Raw genomic sequence first — 21,334 nt, forward strand, 5'->3', positions numbered from 1 at the left:
CTTCTTAAAGATGGTGATCAGTGGTTTGTGGTCTGTTTCTGCAGTGATTGTGTCCCTGCCGTATAGGTACTGGTGAAATCTCTGGCATGCAAAAACTATGCTTAAGCACTCTTTCTCTATTTGAGCGTAGTTTTGCTCAGTCCGTGTCAGTGCGCGTGAGGAAAAGGCTATGGGCTGCCCCTTTTACAGCAAGCAGCACCCCAGTCCATTCATGCTGGCATCACTCTGGATCGTTACAGGCTTTGTGACGTCATAATATTTGAGAACCGGCGTGTTGGTGACCATCCGCTTTATCTCGCGTATTGCATCATCGTGTTTTGGCAGCCAGTGCCATGCTGTGTCCTTATCCAGGAGTCTGGTCTCTGTGAAGAGGCTCACAGATCTCCGATAGCCTTGGCAGGAACTTAGCCAGATATGTCACAAACCCGATCATGCGTTGCACTGCCTTAGCATCCGTGGGCGTCGGCATGTCCAACACTGCTTGAGTTTTCTCTGGGTCGATTTTCAGTCCTTCTGTAGACAGTACATGGCCGTGGAAATGTACAGCTTTGAGCTTGAACTGCAGCTTGCGTTCACTCAATCTGAGCTTCACAGCCCTGCACCGTTGCATGAGAGCTCTTAAGTTGATGTTGTGGTCCTCTTCAGCCTCTGCGTCCGTATCGCCACACCCGACCACCAGGATGTCATCCGCAATAGGCTCGATGCCAGCCAGGCCTGATAGCAGCTCATGTTGCTTGCGCTGATAGATGTCTGGCGCCACTGAGACTCCAAACGGGAGTTTGAGCCATCTCATCTGACCCCATGGCGTCCAGAATGTCGTCAAGCGCCTGCTTTCCTCATCAAGCTTGCACTGGAGAAATGCGTCACGAGCATCAACCAGTGTGAAGACACGAGCCTTGGGCAGTTTGTACAAGACGTCTTCTAGCGTTGGCATGTGGTAATAGGACCTGAGAAGTGCCTGATTGAGAGGCTTTGGGTCAATGCAGATTCTTATGTGCTGCCCCTTTAAGAGGGCCTGCAAAGGGTTTTGGGTTTTGCACTGTGTGTCCATAAATGCTTGCCGTGGTTTCCTGTTTCTGGCTGTCTATGGAGCACATGGGTTGTTTCCTGTCAACTAAATCCTTGCTCAAATCCTAGGGTCTTTATGTCTGTAAGTACCATTCCATATATTGTCTGTGTATACTTAGTTGCACATTTAAATTGATTATATGCAAACATGAAGAACAATGAATGATGCTAAACTTGTTAGCCTGTGAACAGCAGTGGAAATGTTTGTAGCATTTATGCTAACAGGTACTCTGTTGTTTGGAATGTTTGTTTTAGTCTTGTTTCTTTGTTTATTTAGTGTTTAATGTGACAACGTTTTATGACTTTGGGTTTTGTTTGTATTTCAGTTTTACAAAATGGAAAGGAAAATGGAAAGGAAAATGGAACTTAATCAGTAAACATGCAAAACTGAGCTGCTGTCTCCTGGGTGTTTATTTCCGTGTTAAGCTATCTGCCAAGCCTGCAATCCGAAAAGTATTCTTGCGAGAGCAGAATATCTTATCTTGTCCGGTTTAGCTACTGTCACCATGTTGCTTATCCACGCTGTTGGCTCTGTCACTGGCGTAATGTTGCCTGCTTTCACATGTTTGTCCAGATCTTTATTAACCCGGGCTTTTAGCGCTACAGGGACATTTCGTGGTGAGCACTGGACTGGTGTCACTTCAGGGTTCAGATCGAAATGAATATTACCTGGGACTGACTCGATCGGGTCATGGAAAACATCATGAAAGTCTTTCAGTAGCATTTCTTTTGTGAGTGGCATAGACTGGCTAGCATCAATAGTGTTCACCTCCGCTGGAAGTAGTTCTCTTGGAATAGTGAATTTCACAAGGCCCAGATCAGTGCATGCAGCACCACCGAGCAGGGGCTTTTGTTTGGTGTTCACTATCTCAAACACAAGTCTGTGTGTTTTCCCCCTGACCCCACAGTCAGTGTGAAATGTCCCCAGGGATGGCATGTATGTGTCAGAGTACAGCTTTAGCCTTGTTCTGGTCGGCTGTAAGGCTGTCTTTGGTGACAGTTTCTCTTTAAACTGGCGGCCCATGACATTGCAAGTGGCCCCTGTATCTAGCTGGCATAGCTGTCTTTTCTTATTCAGGTGTAGGTGCACAAACCATTTTCGTCCAGGTGCTTTCACATTCCCCACATATTCAGTGACATTGTATAGGTTTTCACTTGTATCTGAGTCCCCTTCAGTTTGCTGGACATCGTCAACAACATTAACTTTTCTCTGCTCTGCTGCTGGCCTGAAATACTTTTGCAAAGTGATTTGAAACGCCACATGCTCGGCAGGTCTTACCATAGGCTGGGCACTGCTCTCTGCCCCGTTTGTGTCCATTTCCACAGTATTTGCAGGTCCACTGCTGCTCTCTCTCAGCCGCTGTGTTTCTTTCCGCTGTTTTCCACTGTGTTTTGCGTTGTCCGCCTTGCCTGTCCACCATAGCATTAATACTGTCCGCCTGTGCCTGCGGGCTCTCAATAAGCCTCATGCGTGACTCCGTCAATTCTGCAAGGCGGCAAATCTCCACAGCTGTTGGCAGCGTTAGGTCCTGTTCACCAGCCTGTCCCTAATCAGTTCATCTTTCAGGTCACGTTACTCACATGAAGATGCTTTTTCCCTCAGCTTTGTTATAAAGCTATCGATCGGCTCGTCTGGTCCTTGTTTGCAGCATCCAAACGTGTATCTCTCATAAATCACGTTTTTTGCCGGCTTCAAATAATCCCCCAACGCATCCAAAATAGTTTCGGGGTCTTTCTTTTGTTCCTCGGTCAGCGTGACCATATATGCCGGCACTCGTTCCCCATAACCCCCAAAACACACCAGGAGCGTCTGCGCCGCGTTACGTTGCGGCTGCGCCACGCTGCGACCTCCTCCTGCGACAACACACACCAGACGCGTTTCAAAACGTTGCGGAAGCGGAGCGTCGTGTGTGCAGCCTCGCAGTTGATTTTGGAATATTTCCTGGACATTTGTACTTCTACAAGTAAGTAGGCTATACGTAGTTAAATGGTTTATGTTTGTGTCCGTTTAAATCGTGTTTATTGTTGTTATTTCCTATTTTGTTGTGTTGTAGACTACAGACACAGTTAATAATAATTGTAATATTCCAGTTATAAACGACATGAATCAAAGATGTGTTGCTGTATTTTAGTGGTAAAAAAATATGCATTCATCATCATAATTATTCTATATATCATTTACAGTGCCTGTAAACCGGAGGAGAACGCTGGCATGTATTCTCCTACTTGAAAGACTACGGGGGATGGGCCTGGCCCGGATGCTCACCTTTCCACTTCCTGCGAAGGGGGGGCTGCCTGCCCGACTTTACCTTACGGCTGCGCCGCGGAAAAAATAGGATTCATCCTAATTTTAGAGAAGCGCTGCGCCGAGCCGCTTCTGGGACGCGTCTGAGCCGTAACACGGCGCGTGTGGTGTAATAGCACCCATTGACTAGAGTGGCCGCGATCCTTACGACCGCCGCGGCGCGGCCGTAACACGACGCAGACGCTCCTGGTGTGTTTTGGGGGTTAGCCGTCTCAGCGTGGCTGCCTGCACCGCATTTGTCTTTTCGGTCAGACCTGTAGCGATCAAAAAGTCCTCAAATACTGCTCTAAAAACCTCCCAGTTTTGGGCTATATCACCAGACATATGTATGCATGCCCTCGGGTGCCGGAATACTGTTTGTCGTAATGACGTGAGTTTTCCTGAGCTTTTAGTCCAAGAAGACCACTTCTGACACCATGTTCCAGTCTGCAGCTTTACTCCGTAACTCACAACTCCATCACATGTATATTCCCGTGCTTGCGGATATAGTACATCACAGTGTAAGCCTGTGTCAGAATGCAGTTTACTCAAGCGCCAACAGGCGTCACTATATAACAGGCATTAACAGATGCCCATATCTGTAACAGCGTCTCCACTGCAGCCTGTGCGTCTCAACCCCCCCGCAGCAACTCTATCCACCACTTAAAGGAAATAAAACAAATGTTTTGTGTTATATCAGCTGCACAATTTACCAAATATATGTTGTTCTTAGTTTACATGCCTCCTGTGTTTTATGAGCGATTTATCAAGTCCTGGCAAATGGCATAAAACATGATTAAACATGATATAAAACCATTCGTATCTATACAACCTAGAGAAAAGCAAAACATTAACTGTCACAATCCTAGTTTTCTCTCACATCTTAGTTGTCTGTCTTGTCAGGATTTTATGTTGAAATTCTGTTCTCCCTGTGTCTTGTCTTCCTTCCTGTGTTTTCCCTCATGTGTCTGATTGTCTGATTGTGTTCACCTGTTGCCCTTGTGTTTCTGCCTCCCCTGCCCAGCTGTGTCTTGTCCTGTGATTACCCTTCTTTGTATTTAGTCTTGTCTTCCCCTGTGCTCCTTGTCGGTTCATTGTCTTTCCTGTCACCCTTCACAGGGTCGGCTCTAGAACAAATCAAATGGGGGGGGGAATCATTTACCAAGGCGGGGCACACACTGCCATCAACAACCAACACACAAACACCAACACAACTTCAATTTAAAAAAACATGCTGTAAAGTCTATTGTCTTTCACACACATTGCAGGGTGTAGTGCTATGGTATAGCGCACCTATGACTTGTGCAGACATGCACGGTTGTGGCACGACCACCAAAACAGAAATATATGGAAATAGGCCACCATATAAAAAGTGTGCAAATGTATTTATAACATGTTTTAGGTGGGGGTGGCCCTAACCTCCTCTAGGGGGGTCTGGGGGCATGCTCCCCCGGGGAGATTATTTTTAAAATATTGAAGTTAAAAGCATCAATCTGGTGCACTTTGAGAGCAACGTGAAGAGATCTATGGATACATCTCTCAGCATCCATATGAAACAGAACTGTAAACAGATTTACTTTTTCTTTATGGATATTTTACTAATCACTCCCCTTTTAAACTGTATTCTTGTGTTACTGTCCTATAGTATTTCATACCCGTTTCATTTATTCTCTTATTCTTTAATAACTATAATGATCATATAAAGGTGTTCCTCGCAAATACTTGTTTACATAAATGGTGACCAAACCGTTTGAGACCCACTGAGATAACCTACACTAACGTTAACTATCTAAACACTGAGAGAGTCCTTACCTCACTGAGCTGAGGTTATAAGATCCTCTCAGTCTGACAAGAGAGGACTCTCCTCCACCTTGGTGTAGAAACAGCTCTTTTTATCCGTTAGCATAGCTAGCTAACCAGATGCTAACAACAACATTCCACGTTACCGCTCGCGCACTCACAAAATGCGCTCGTGCCACACACACACAGAGCCGAGCTTGAATGAAACACAGAGACCCAGAAGTAGGCTACTTGTACTGTATATCATATTATGTTCGATGGCTTTACTGTATAATCAGTGTAACAGATGAACAGATCGCCCCCGGGCTTTCATCTAAACACGCAGCCACATAATGATAACAAAACAAAGGTCATTGGTCAAGCAACACACCAATCAGAGAGCAGCAGTGAGCACACCTCAGGCTGTGTTTTATGTGTGTATTCTTTATTTATGATGTATTTCACACAAAAAACCTTTAGTGGAAACGTTTTCACTTATATGATTAAAAAATAAAAATGGCAAAGTGGCAAGGCTTGCCCACCCTGCGTTGGGGGGCACAGTGACTCATTTGGGGGGGCATGGCCCGTGAATGACCCCCCCCATGACGCCGACCCTGACCCTTCATGTTGTCATGGTCAGTTTTGTCTGGATGCTACCTCGTGTTACCTACTCTTTGGATTCATGGTTTTTGTTAAGTTCTTTACATTGGCAACAGCTTGTTTTTTGTAATAAAGCTCGCTTTTTGTTTCATTTTGAAACCCGCTTCCCTTTTTAAACTACCTTTTCCCGAATCGTAACAGCTATGACTTATCAAGCACGCAACATTGGTAGTTTGGAGACTGTACAATTTAAGTTACAACAACTTCCTGTTTCATGGAGTGTCTAATTTGGCTGCCATCGTTATGGTCTTAAAAAGGTACTGAAATTAAGTTAAAAATACCTAAATATTGTACATCTACAGGTGAAATGTAGAGCAAGAGCTTTGTTAAAGATGTGTGTAGGGAGCTATCGAGCCACCTTGCCTAACTGACTAAATATAACCATATCAGTGAACTAAGTGTATGCATGTGCCACGTTTTGTGCGTCTAAATGCAGCCCTTAGCCCTAAAAAAGTACTATCTGTTTAAACCGTTGAACGCAGACACACAACTTTCCCTATCCAGCTTTCCCCATGTCTTATGGCTTTACTTACTACATTTCAGAGAGATCTGCATAACCAACACATTTACCTCATTCACACCAACGGGGGAGGAGGAAGTTAAAGTACAAAACCTTCTTTCTTCTTTTTCCCATAGTAAAAGAAAAAGCAATCAAACAAAGAAAACACAACATCTGAAAAACATTGTTCAGTTGAAATCAGATTAATAACACCACTTTGCCATATTAACATCTTTGTTCTTGACATTCTGTGACACAGGGACGTGCACAGACATTTGGAGGGGCTATTGCTCTAAACTGGAAAAGCCAGTTATAACCGACAGTGTCAAGAGCAAGTAAAGTCCCCTGGTTTGTCCCCTATACTCTAACTGCCATGAAAGAACTCAAAATCAATATAAGCATATTTAAAAACGAGGACATTTCCGGGGACAGATTGACCCGGGGATTGGCCACCAAAGCCAGGCAGGCATTTGGTATGATCACAATAGCCATATGAGGCCGGAGGGGTTTCCTTTACTTTCAGCTGTCAGATTGTAAACAAAGTCACGTGACTGGGGGCAGATGACAGCGCTGACAAGGTGTGTTTTATCGCAGCGAGACGCTACAATACTAATTGTGGGCTTATCATGTTTATTCGGTCACAACAGAAAGAAAAAAAACTCTCGCTCTCTCCAGAGGTGTCACAATCTTAAGGAGAACCCAAATGCAGCACTCGAGAAACCAAGGGGAATTGGTAATAAACTTTATTGGAGATTCCACTGGATCTGAGGAATACCAACCGAGCAGTTTAACGCACCGGAGGACAGCGGGCAGAAGGTGAGTCAGGGACAGGCAGAGAGTCAGGGAGTAAGCGAGGCGGTCAGCGTAGATACAGACAGGATCAGGGAACAGGCAGAACAGGCAGAGCAGGCAGATCGAGGACAGGCAGGGTCGGAACCGGGTAGGCAATCTGGTATCAAACGCGGGAAAGACAAGCATGAGGCAAAGTACAATCTGGCAAAGAGTGTATGTAAGGTGCAGGTTTAAATACTGGCAGAAGCTAATGGGTGCAGAAGAGAAAGAGAGTGAGCTAACGAGTGGGTGTGGAAAACAGGTGAGACAGGTGAATGGAAAACTACTGGTGAATGATGGAGCAGACAAGAGGGGCAGGTCAGCCAAAAAGGAAAAACGGGCTGTTGCCCGGGCAACAATAGCCCGTACCTGTGCACGTCCCTGCTGTGACACTGTTTAGTATTTGGTCGCAACTCACCCCTGATATAACTGAGAAACTTTAAATCACACATTGAAATTCAAAAAGGGGGATGGTGAACATTCATTAAAAAGGATTCCTAATTCTGCTGCCGTCTCACGCCAACCTATAAAGGATTTAAATGCTTTAATTACGCCATTCATAAAAAAATATTATTAAAGGGCTGTTCTCAGCTTCCTGTCTGGCGCTCCATTTCTCTTTCACAAGTTTTAAGTAGCTTTTTCGACCTCTCTCTCTGTCATCTTTCATTTCCTTCATTTGTTTCTCATACTTATCCAATATTTCCTTCTCCATTTCCTCCCGCTCTAAGCGCATTTCCTCTTCTCTCTCTGTAAGGATTCTCTGTTTCACCACTACTATGGCCCTCTCTGCCTTTTGGAACATTTCATTGGTGTAATGGCTTCCTCCGTTCTTCTCTGCTATATTTCTGATCTTGTCGAGCAGCTCTCTGACCTGAGAACGATCCTTCAGGGAATTATTGAAGACGTGGTACTACCCGTCAGAGGTGGGACCAAGTTATTGTTTTGCAAGTCCGAGTCAAGTCTCAAGTCAGGATGGGCAAGTTCAAGTCAAGTCAAGTCCTAAACTTTGACAAAACAAGTCATAAACAAGTCATTATGTGTTTTTCACCAAATGTAATGACATCGATCAACAGAATAATACTTAATAATCAAACTGCTCTTTATTAGTCACATTAATCATTTAATAATCCATTTTCTCTCTGCTGGTAAAGTAACGTGTGTTTTTCTAATTTAAGAGGGATCAGTAAGGTAAGGCTACCGTGACGGTTTGATTCAGAAGGAGTTTAATGTATAAGATCCCTGATGTTGAGGTAACCCGAATGTTTATTTCCACTGTGTACAACATGTTATAAGGGACCCACAATCTATCTTTATGCAAGGGATAATGTGCAGCGAGGCGTCTCTATGGGGAAAAGAACACCTGCATCTAGATCCCTCTGCAGGTGGTACTTTAAGTATATTTTGATGCTAATACTTTTGTACTTTTACTTGTAACATTTTGGATGCAGGACTTTTTATTGTACAGGGTTCCTGCAGGTTTCGCCAACTCAAATTTAAGACTTTTTAACACCTTTTTAAGACCACTTTGAATAGAATTTAAGACCTATTTCACGGCAATAAAGTATGAAGGAAAATGTATATAAAGAAGAAATACGTCCCATAATCACTTACAAAGTAAATGTATTCATGTTCAACATAAGAACAATGACTGAACACAACAGCGTAACAGTACAGAACTGTGTTAGCGTGTGAGACAAAAAGTGTGTGTGTGTGTCTGTGTGTGCTTGAGTGTGTGTGTGTGTGGGTGTGTGGGTGTGTGTGGACTGTGCAATTAATCATATTTTAATCGCAATTACGATTTTGGCCTGCCACAATTACGAAAACAACATAATCGGATAAAACGATTATTTTGCTTTGCTAGGTTGTGACAGTGCACTACAACATATTTGATCTAATGAATTTTTTAGTAATGTATCATTTATTTAATACATTTTAGAATTGTTTTTTCAGTTGAATTATACGTTCAGGGTAATCAACAGTTAAAAAGATACTGTTCAAATTATTATTTGTATTAAAGTTCAATAAATGGATGTTTTCAAAGTGAATGAATAATCATATTTAATAATCGTGATATTAATTATTGACCAACATAATCTTGATTATTGCTATAATCGAGCAGCCCTAGTGTGTGTGTGTGTGTGTGTGTGTGTGTGTGTGTGTGTGTGTGTGTGTGTGTGTGTGTGTGTGTGTGTGTGGTGTGTGTGTGTGTGTGTGTGTGTGTGTGTGTGTGTGTGTGTGTGTGTGTGTGTGTGTGTGTGTGTGTGTGTGTGTGTGTGTGGGTGTGTGTGTGTGTGTGTGTGTGTGTGTGTGTGTGTGGTGTGTGTGTGTGTGTGTGTGTGTGTGTGTGTGTGTGTGTGTGTGTGGTGTGTGTGTGTGTGTGTGTGTGGTGTGTTGTGTGTGTGTGTGTGTGTGTGTGTGTGTGTGTGTGTGTGTGTGTGTGTGTGTGGTGTGTGTGTGTGTGTGTGTGTGTGTGACCACGCGCTACTATTCCGCAGCTCTGCTGCCTTGGCTACCCTATTTCATCGTTGCTGTTGTATGATTGGTGTTTAGCTACGGTATTTAGCGTCTACAGCACCCTCCGCTTTTTAGGGTTGACGTAGGCCCAAACTTCGCCCCGGAGGTCCCCGGTGTTGTTTGCGGGAGCTGCTGCACTAGCTAACGCTGCATTAGCTGCTGCTGCACTAGCTAACGCTACATTAACAAAACAAACACTAATTTCTTTTGCAAAAGATGCAGCGGGCTTCAAACACGTTCCCTCCACTGGTTTCAACCAAGCACTAAATTAGATGTTTTCTAACCAAATACGGTTGAACTTACACTTCCCCATATTTATTTGTAAGTAGATTCGAAGATAGGCTACATGAGCTGAAGCTTGGTTGCTAGGTTACTAGCTGGGTGTTCTCCAATAAGGGGCCGGGTATGGAAGCAAACAAGAGACAGAAGTATTTGAATTTTATTAGACACCGAATTTATAGCATTGAAAAGAATTACTTTGAAAATCATGTATACGAATGTTTTTGCTCCGAGTTTACCGATGTGAAATAAAAATGTAAAAATTCAAGTTAAAAAAATTCGAATGTTCAAATTCAGATCCCAAAAATTCAAGTGAAAAAAATTCGACGTCAAATATTTCGGTGTTTAAAATTCGATGTCAAATATTTCGGTGTATACAATTCGACGTCAAAAATTGCGATGCAGCCTCATCCGGGCTACTCAGACAGGATAAGCAATCGAGTCCGAATGCAATCAAACCGACTTCTGGCCTATCAGAGCCAAGCGGCAAACCCCGGGACAGTGCGGTGAAGCCCAATGCTGCAAACTGTAGGCGATGGATGCAGATGGGAGCAATTCCCGTAGACCCTTTGTTAAAATGTCCAACTTAACATCAGAAAATGAACATGTTTCTAGCCTGGATCTACAAAAACATATTCTGTATATAGTTAGATTCCCCCTTCATGACAACGGGACTGCTGCTCCTAGCTCCTCTCTGCTAGCTCAGTTAGCTCCATTGGCTCCGTGATGCTACAGCGGCTCAGCTCATGAGGAGAACACTAATTGAACTCGGCCGTGTTTGTTGTGTTGGTTCCTGGTGGACTATTCGTCATGCAAATATAGGATTTATCTGCGGTTGAAACAGACCGTCCATGAATGCAGTTTCTTCGGTAAGTCAACCCTGCGTACTTTATGTTATGTTACTGGTGTTTTTATTAAGCTAACGTTAATGAATGTTTAGAGTTGGGTTAGCATTTGAGCAATCGTAGCTCCATCTGTGCTAACGATGCTATGCGTAGCATCCAAGAGTGTAAAACATTAAGTGGGATGCTACTGTATACCAAAAGGCTTCTGTGCGAGGTTGCTAAAATAAGGTCATCCTTGTACGTTAGATAGTTAGTTTGCTAGTTAGGTTACTGTATACATTGTTAAGGTTCATTTAAATTCGCTATGCTCTACTATAGCATAAAATATACTAGCTAACGTCAACGTATTGTTGAAGAGAGGCTTAGTGTATATTAAATCAACCTCACAATGAAATGTGTGTATCTTTAAAATATGAACGTCACATTTCAAGATGGTCCAGAAATAACGCTCTCTTAGATATTATAATATGGTTTGTTGAACTGGAGTTATTTATTGCAGCTAACCGCCTATCCGACGAACGACCCAAACATTGTTGTTTTTAATATTATTACCAATGCCTCTTTTAATTGTATTATCCTCACACTTGAGAAACAGCCTTATCGTGGCTGTAGAACAGAACATGTAACTTAATGCCTGCATTTAAGGACGATGAATAGCGTAGTCAATGCTTTAGTGACAAGGAAATTATGTTTAAATAGTAGATATGACGTTATCTGTGACTTCAGTGGAAATTAAGCTTATCCATTGCATTGCATTTGTTCAATAGGTTTGTGTCTTACCCATACGTGTGTGATACATATGAATATGGCATATGAAAACAAATTAATTTGACTGACTCATGAAAACCTCATCCAAAGTAACAGTAAAATAAAAAGGACCTACACAATAATACTCAATCAAACTGATACAGTATAAGGACTGTGATATCCAGCAATTTCTTAAGTATAACAATAAGATTATGATCTGTTTTTAAAAGAAGATAAAAAGTAGTTTGCATGTAAAGAAGTCTGTAAGCCACGCATGTAACTTTACATCTGTTTGTTCAAAGTGTCCTCAAGGTGATCCAGACAGGCTGGACCAGAGGAGGAGAGACAGATCTGGACCAGAGGAGGAGAGACAGACCTGGACTCCTAGCAGCAGAGAACTTCAGCACGGATTCCAAGGTGCATATACCTTTTTCATACTTTACAAAGAATGCATAAAGTAATGACTCTAATACACTGATATACATGCCATTAAACATGACTGAATACTAGATCACCTGCACATCAGTGATGTTGAGTGGACTTTCTTAGCTAAAGGTTACCTTTAACCAAGCAACATCACTTTTTTGTTCAACTTTCACATTTCAATGTATTTAAGGCAAATATTATTGAACATAGTGAGAGCTGCGACCCTTTGTCTTTCAGTGAGACAACCGGACAGAGCAAGCTTCTACAGTTGCACTAAGTTTTGATAACAGTTAAATATTATTTGAATAATACATTTATTTCAATGTTGATGAATTTAGAACGGTTTATTCATAATCTGATTATCTTTGTAGTACACTGTTGGATTTAAAAAAACACATTTAAAATAAGAAAATCATTATATTTATGAACAAACAAACACACCTCTTTCTTAAATAACACACTTGCTCTGCAATAATATGTTTCTTGATATTTCTGTTAGGAAAGGACACGCCTGAGAGACAGGACTGCTTCACCATTTCTCTGAGGGTCCAGAAGAACATCCAAGAGGGAAAGGAGAAGCTGATGTGATAAAAGTCAGCTGATCAAATGCATTTGCCTCACTTTAAGAGCTTCACAATACTTGTGCCTTGTACCGCCGAGTTTGCAACGTCACAAATAAATGGTGCCAATCTTCATTCAGATGTGAATGTGTAATTTAACATTTTCAGTAAGAATAACGGACAAAAGGAGTGCAAATACAATTTATTGAAATGTGAACTAAAAGTTATCAAGCATGAACCATCACCATTTTTTTTTTTAAATAAAAACGAAATAATATACATAAGTTACACTCAATGTTAATCTGTTAATTGACAGGCCTGTGCAGGTGGTAACAGCTATGCCCAGCATGGGCTAAGTTCTGTAGGTGCAGCTGGTGCAGGTCCTCCTCCCTCAGGCCTGGTCCTCCTCGCAGGGAAAGACCCTCAGCCCTCTCCGGCCAAACCAACAGACAGGACGGTCATAAAGCTGAGGTTTACCCCAAAGTCTCTAATCATCCATCCTGTGAATATGAGAGGGCAACAAATAGTGTAATAGATGCTTTGGACAATAAGAAATATAAAGTTAACTGTTGAGTTGCTCAGTTTTTTAGATTGACAGGGTTTAATAACACAAACAAAAGGAGAGAAATAAAGATTGGTCTTTCAATAAATTGTGTTGATTTTGTCTTTTGAATTGTTTGTCTGAAGTCAAGTAGCTAGAACTGTTACTTATAGTTTTAATGATACAGTCTGGTTATAATGTTTGGAGGAGGCATCACAGGTAAGAGTACCATTTGTTGTGTTCCATCCACAACAAATTGATGTGTATTTATTTATTTACTATTTCTTGACTCATTACTGTCAGTCCAAAACAAGAGATTTTGTTTTGGTAACGTTTAAAAAAACAAACATTATCTATTTTCCACTACACTATCTTGAATACTTTAGTTTTTACGTCACTACATTTATCCAACAGCTTTAACATTGTAAAGGTGTCACTTCGGACTCTGGGTAATTATGACAGCATGTCCTACTATTTTGAGACTTTGAACAAACCAGACCTTAATCTATTAATGTAGAAAATAGTCAGCACATTAAACCATTATGAAATTAATAATTAGTTAGCTCATTGTTCAAAATGAGCTCCAACTACAACAGTTAAGTCAACTCGTGCATCGGTAATAACAATAAATCAAATGATATCATATAATAGTATAACTTGTGTCTACTTTAAATACTTTAACAACACTTTCCTAATTGTACTAGCATACTTTTACTAAAGTAACATTAACATGTTTAAATGCAGGGCTTTTGTAAGAGTGTATTTCGTATAGTGTAGCATGGTCTACTTGACTTATCTAACCGAAGTGATCGTTACGTTACTTTGCAAACCGTCACCCCCCCACACACACACGGTAACGTGATTCACTTCAATTAATGATAACTACGGAGCTTGCTAACAGCAAGGCACAAGGCTATTTCACTCATTTAGCTAGCTAATGTAAGATACAAATGCTGTCGAGCAAGTAAAATAAAGAGCACAAACTGACTACTTACCCGAGCGGCGAGCCCCGCTGTTCTCCGTCATTTTTCTCCCGGGTTGTTGTGATCACATGACTGACAAAGCCGTGCTCTGATAGGCCAGAAGTCGGTTTGATTGCATTAGGGCTCGATTGCTTATCCTGTCTGAGTAGCCCGGATGATGCTGCATCGCAATTTTGGACATCGAATTTTATACACCGAATTTTTTGACTTCGAATTTTTTTCACTTTAATTTTTGGGATCTGAATTTGAACATTCGAATTTTTTTCACTTGAATTTTTACATTTTTATTTCACATCGGTAAATTCGGAGCAAAAACATTCAGATACATGATTTTCAAAGTAATTATTTTCAATGCTATAAATTCGGTGTCTAATAAAATTCAAATACTTCTGTCTCTTGTTTGCTTCCATACCGGGGGAAAAAAGTTAGTGATTACTGGTTCCATGTTGATTTAATTCAATACAAATTGTTGGGGGGAACTGAAAGGCTATTACCGTACTGGTTACTTTGCAGCCCGGACATTTCCCCCAAAACACATTTAGACGCTATCGCAACATAGAAGTACCTTTCAAATCCGATAATTTTTAAGACCTTCTGAATCATATTCAAGACCTTTTTAAGACTTGTTAAGACCCCGCGGGAACCCTGATTGTAACTTTTTTTAATTGTCTGAACTTCTCCCACCTCTGACAATAAATCCTGAGTGGTAACCAAAAAAAACCCCTGCTCTGAAGGTTATTTTCATTTTACAAATCCTGCACTCAGCTTTGCTTTCTCCAATATTATTGAAAAGCAGCCAGATGCTGCTTCTTTTTTCGGTTTTCGCTAATTTCTTGACTTTTTCCGACGCGCTTGCATTTAAATCCGTCTCCCCGTCACTCTGTGCAGCTGGCCTGTACCACTACACATGCTGTGCCCCCCACCCTTCTTTCACATAATGGTATGATCCTAGTGTGCCCTCGCATATGATTGGCCGCATGGTGGCCCAGCTAAATAAAGACCTGCCCCTGCCTGCAAGGATTCTCAGCAAGAGTAGGAGCGGCTGAAGATTCTGCTTTCCCCGTCGGGAGTCTGCTCTTCTAGCAGCAGCTCGCGATCGGCGTGTTGGAGACCTCTGAATTAAAGTAGCAAGTCACCTCAAGTCAGAAGGCTCAAGTCCAAGTCAAGTCCCGAGTCATTGGTGTTCAAGTCCAAGTCGAGTCGCAAGTCTTTTGTGATGTTGTCAAGTCAAGTCTCAAGTCATAAAATGTGTGACTCGAGTCTGACTCGAGTCCAAGTCATGTGACTCGAGTCCACACCTCTGCTACCCGTTACATCTGTTCACAAGTTCCTGCAGCTTTTTGCTGTGTTTCAGGAACTCGCCAATAGGTTTCCCTTTGAGCAGATCACCATGGGTAAAGAGGACCATGCTGTATCTGTCTGCTTCCCCTCCAAAGATTTCCTGAATCTTCTTCACTGTCTGCTTTTCTTCATCTGTGAATCTGTCCAGTCTGATGACGACCAGGAAGATATGAGGTCCAGGAGCAGCAAAAACAATGCTCTGAACAATATATTTTCTGGTCTTCTCTTCATCAGTGCTGGTGTCAAACAGACTTGGAGTGTCAATGACAGCAACCTTTTGTCCTTCCACTTCCCCAAAGGCCTTAGCACAGTCTTTAGTCAGAGATTCAAAAGAAAACTTTGATTTAAAGTACTGTTTTCCCAAAATGGTGTTTCCTGTGGCGCTCTTCCCAGCTCCAGTTTTCCCAATCATCACAATCCGGACAACCTTATGATTGAGGTAGTATGTATCGCCAGAGTATGTGTTGTGGCAGTTTGTAGAAGGTTGAGACGAACAGACTGAAAAACAGAAATAAATTATTTTCATTTCAAACCTTTATTTAACGAGATTGGTCCCTTGAGATCATAGATCTATTTTTCAAGGGAGACCTGCAGCATATAGGTTCCACATGAAACATAAAACAGTAAAGGACATCATACATTATATTTACAGGATACATTTACATAGTTATAGACATTTACAAGTGACCATAGTATCAACAAGCATTTCATTTAGCCTAGCTTTAAAAACATGCAGAGGAATGAGATCGCTCAGTTTCAATTCTTGCTGAAGATTGTTCCAAGCAAGTGGAGCTGCGCACATAAAAGCTGTCGTACCTAAGACAGTCCTTGCTCTTGGCACATCTAACAAGACTACATCATGCGATCTCAGACAATAGCTGCTTGCAACTCTCTGTGTTATCAGAGAGCAGATATAATACAGGAGTTTACCCAACAAAGCTTTATAAATAAACGTGTACCAATGACTGAGCCTCCGTACAGTAAGTGATGGCAGACCTGCCTTGGCATACAGGGTACAGTGATGAGTAAGTGCTTTACAATTTGTGACAAATCTCAGTGCGCTATGATAGGCGGCATCTAACTTGTTCAGGCAATAGGCAGGTGCATTCATATACAACAAATCACCAGAGTCCAGCACAGGTCAAAAGGTCACAGAGCCTTTTCCTGGCTTCAAGCGAGAAACAGGACTTGTTTCTGAAAAAGAAACCTAGTCTAACCCTCAGCTTTTTAAGCAGGTTATTGACATGAAGTTTAAAAGTAAGACAATCATCAAGCCAGATACCTAGGTATTTGTAACAGGCAACCACTTTGAGTACTTGTCCTTGCATAGTAACAATATCCAAAACAGGCTCTGGTGTCTTTTTAGCTTTTGAAAATAGCATTACCTTGGTTTTATCAACATTTAAAAGAAGCTTAAGCTCAGCGAGCTGAGTCTGAATAATGTTAAAAACAGCCTGTAATTTAACACCAGCCTCCTGAATGGAGGGACCTGCACAGTACATCACGGTATCATCAGCATACAAATGTAAAGTAGCTTCATCCACATTTTCACCTAAACTATTGATGTATATGGAGAATACAAGTGGACCTAAAACAGAACCTTGAGGAACACCATTAGTAATGTTTAACCACTCAGAAGTGAGCCCATCAAAGTGAACACATTGGGACCTTTCAGAGAGGTAGTTCACAAACCACCCACTGCATGGCTGGATATGCCGATACTGAGTAGCCTCTGCTTTAAGATGCGATGATCGACAGTATCAAAAGCTTTGGAAAGGTCAATAAATAGAGCTGCACAACTCTGCTTATTATCTAAAATACTCGTAATGTCATTCACCACTTTCATTGTCGCAGTGATGGTGCTATGTTGCTTTCTGAAGCCTGACTGATGTTTAGACAGGATATCATTTTTACGTAAAAACTCCTTTACCTGTTCACTCACTAAGCGTTCGAGCACCTTCGCCAGAACTGACAATTTAGAGATTGGCCTATAGTTATTTAAAATAGTTGCCTCCCCTCCTTTTAGCAAAGGCAAGACATAAGCTGACTTCCATACTTTTGGAATTGCATTTGTGCTGAGGGAGAGATTTATTGCTTTCTTAATAAATGTTTTTTCGTTGCAGTTCCACAAAATACCTTTGAGGTTCCAAATAGAACCCTTTATGGTTATAAAAATAAACCACAAGGAGTGCCTGTCAGACCCTCTAACATCTGATATCCCCTCTCTTTGTACATTAACACATTTACAAACAATATAATTAATGCAGTCAAAATTATCGCGTTAACGGCGGTAATGAATTTTTTGAATTAATGGCGTTAAAATATTTAACGCATTTAACGCAACGAACAAGTCCTCCAACTCATACGACCAAATGGGTCGATTGTTCAAGCGCTTAATACGACCTATAATTATGTTTTAAAGTTTTCGGCCTCTAGTGCTCCCGTTGAATGCAAATGTTACAGAGGGTCGTTTATTCACAAATAACCCTCTCTGTAAAATCCTAAATTGTAGGATAGTTTGGCCATTAAAACGCTATGTGATTAGATTTCTAGCGAGAAGTATATATTGTACTTTTAGAATCCACGTCCAGTCGATATGTAGGATCTATAGTTTGATAGATATTATGAAGATTATTTGAGGTTTCGTCAGGAGAACGTGTATATGCGGCAAGCTTCCATGTAAAGTTACGGGTTGAAAACGGTCTCGACGTTTTCATAATAAAACCAATGATCAAATTATTTAACAGTGATATCTGCATTACTCATCCACTAAAAAACATCAGTTTATCCTTGTTAATTATACGACATTAATGGTTTAAATTGTGTACAATGCTTTTGTGTTTTTCCCATAGGGTTTTCTCTTTCGATTCTGAGAGACACATTTCTTTTTTCAGAGGTTTTGATAGGCTAAAACATCGATTGTTTTAGCCGCAATGCATGTTGGGATTTGGTGTTTATATGATATGAAATCGGAAAACATTTAAAAAAAATAAAATAATACTTTATTCCGAGTGTTCTTTCTTTTCTCTTTGAAAGTCATCACATAACGGCATTGTAATACACGGTTCATCTGCATTAAATATTACATATCTGCCGTAGATATTTTTTTATAGAGCCCTGATCAGAAGACCTTTTGACAAACTGGAAGAGATGCCGCCAAAACTGAATACGTGACGTGGACCATAAAATATCAACAATTAAACAACATCTTCCATTTCTTTTCACACAATACGTCTCCTTGCAGTATCAACACTAATTCGGCTGACTTTTATATTTGATCCAATAAGTAGATAGTCTGTATTTACACCATAACGGTGCACAGCTGATAGAAAGGGACTTTTTTGTAGTTTTTAAAGATATTACTGATTTTCTGAACTACCTTTCCAACTCCTCATGCAGTTGACTGTTACAGGTCTATACAAGTTCATGGTACGATGCATAAGCTTCACATCGAGAGACTGAAACTGTATTTTCCTTTACCGTTCTGTTTTAATTTCACAATAAAGTGAATAGTCATATTATGTTTGATATTATTATGTTTTAACTACACCACTGTTTTTTTTAAACCGCACCGCCTAGTGGTTAAAGCACGTTATTGAATTTAGTTGTTGAATAAGTTATATTTGATGAAAACATTTAAATATTAAGAGTAGCCTACATACAAAATAGGGGTCAATGATAGAAATATAGAATAGAAAATATCAAGAAGATACTGTAGTGATATCTACAATAAAACAGTTTAGTGCAGGACGTCCAAATATATTAACAGGAGGATGTGAAAAACAGACAAACTGATAAGGCTGAATTTTACTCAGGTGTAACAAAAGTCTGATTTAAGGGTTGTTTATATTTCACATCATTAATCAGAATCTGCAAAGTAACAAAAATAAATGTAGTGGAGTAAAAATACCAGGTTAACCTCTGAATTGTAGTGGAGTAGAACAAAGTAGTACATGCTGCTGTAACAAAAACATTTCCCAACTTGGGATCAATAAAGTATCTTATCTTAAGATGATCGATGGCTACTGCCATATTTGCTAAATGTGCATCTGAACCTTAACAAGTGCATGTTTCAGGCTTATCAATTAACAACAGGAGGGGTCACAGACATAAGACCAGCTGTTCAATAAAGCTCTTCTGACCTTAGCTGTCATGTGGGTATATTAATGCTGCCCATTATGGACACAAGCAATTTTCACCCATGTATTAATTATATGTTTTAAATTTGATAACACCAATGTGTTTCGTATCCCCTAAACCTCCAGGGATGTATACAGTTTAATACTGGCAACTTCTAATTGTGGGAAATACGAAAACGTCTTTTTAAAACTACAACTCCCAGTAGAGACGTGCCATAGAACATGTTGCGAAACACACAATAGCCAGCATGTGTAATTCTGGGGGGGGGGGCTGGGCTGGACCCGTCCAAGTCCAGTTTTGGATAGTCTGCCGTGGTTCCATTCCATTTCAAATAGCTGTTTGACACTCGGCGTAACCTTGTCGCACTGCCACTCCAACCTCCAATCACAGAGCTTGAGGGCTAATCACGGGCGGATGTTGTAGTCCCAAACGATAGCTGGGGATTCTGGGTAGTGTAGTGTCTTCGGAAACTCTGTAGTGTCTAAACTCTGAAAAAACAATTTATTTCTTCGAATCGAAGGTTAAAAACACAAAAGCATTGTACACAATCAATATTGTGTAATTAACAACGATAAACTGATGTCTTTTAGTGGATGAGTAATGGAGATATCACTGTGTAATCATTTGACAGTGTGGGGAATACTTCCGGTTTTATTATGAAAACTTCGTGACCGGAAATATGTGTTCTCACCCACGCTAACTTTACATGGAAACTGCCCCATATACAGTACACGTTCTCCTGGCGAGACCTCAAATCATCTTCGTATATCTATCAAACTGTAGATCCTACACATCCACTGGACGTAGATAATAAAAGTACAATATACACTTCTCGCTAGAAATCTAATAAAAAAGCATTTTAATGGCCAAACTATTCCACAATTTAGGATTTTCCAGAGAGGGTTATTTGTGAATAAACGACCCTCCGGAGCGTTTGCAATCGATATATAAAGAGACGTCCATTAATTAATATATATACACCGAGGGTCGGAACAGCTCATTTGCTTTAGAGAATATTACACTTGCACAAGGATAATTATGTGTTATTGTTGAGTAAATGGAGAATTGCACAGGGGAAAATAACGTATCTATGCCACAATTTTAGATGCGGATTTTGTTAAACTAATAAGTTTGCGCTGTTGACCAACACTATACATTGACGGGGAAGGGGGTAGCAATAAAGATAACACCATTAAACAGTTACACAACATAACATCGATAGCAGCGTCCCTAGCAACCACCTTGGTAACAATGAAAACGTTGTAAAGACTCAATTTCCTGAAGTAATCTTCGTAATAACTAGCAAACTAAAGATCATGCACAACCACTGCACACATAATCTGAAATAACAACTCATATTTCTCACATAAAATGACATCAAAACGCATTTTAATGGCCAAACTAAGTTTAAAATAGGCATTTTCCACCGAGAATAAAACGATGTTCGGCCATGTTTCTTTTTTCTGCAGGGAGAAATGTGAAGATCACGTGACATAGACGCAGCCATTGGAATGAATGGTGAAAAAAAACGTAGGGATCCTACAATTTCAGAGGCGTTTTTGTAGAAATACTACGTCCTATGTTGTGGACCAACGTAGTTATTAAACGTTTTTTTATGAGACTGGGTTGGGTTATCCATGATGGACAACAGCCTGTTCAGTGTCCTCCTCTCCACCACAGCTTCAAAGGGGTCCAGCTTGATGCCGATGACAGACCCATCTTTCCTGATCAGTTTATTGATCCTGCTGGTGTCACCGTCTCTGATGCTGCCCCCCAGCAGACCGCAGCAAAGAAGAGTGCACTAGCCACAACAGACTAGAAGATCTCCAGCATCTTG

General features: G+C 40.9%; 1 protein-coding gene across 1 annotated transcript; it reads right to left on the reverse strand.

Annotated features, from left to right (window-relative positions):
* Positions 1–343: 343 nt before the first annotated feature.
* On the reverse strand, positions 344–21,216 carry LOC117541140 (GTPase IMAP family member 9-like). Its single transcript, XM_034208265.1, has 6 exons — positions 21,213–21,216; positions 15,324–15,855; positions 13,821–13,824; positions 7,767–8,031; positions 2,348–2,478; positions 344–850 (listed from the first exon to the last, which is right to left on the reverse strand). Exons 1-6 carry the CDS (start codon positions 21,214–21,216, stop codon positions 344–346), a joined length of 1,443 nt encoding a protein of 480 aa, XP_034064156.1.
* Positions 21,217–21,334: the final 118 nt, after the last annotated feature.

The sequence above is a fragment of the Gymnodraco acuticeps genome, unplaced genomic scaffold, assembly GCF_902827175.1.
Source record: "Gymnodraco acuticeps unplaced genomic scaffold, fGymAcu1.1, whole genome shotgun sequence".
In the NCBI taxonomy this organism is placed as follows: domain Eukaryota; kingdom Metazoa; phylum Chordata; class Actinopteri; order Perciformes; family Bathydraconidae; genus Gymnodraco; species Gymnodraco acuticeps.

Excerpts from the sequence above, each read along its gene's own strand:
- LOC117541140 (XM_034208265.1), bottom strand. Across the intron at positions 2,479-7,766 it reads GAAAGATGACAGAGAGAGAG|GCAAGGCGGACAACGCAAAA; the intron begins GTCGAAAAAGCT and ends TATGGTGGACAG. Across the intron at positions 851-2,347 it reads AGAGCAGTGCCCAGCCTATG|TGCAAGCTTGATGAGGAAAG; the intron begins GTAAGACCTGCC and ends GCATTTCTCCAG.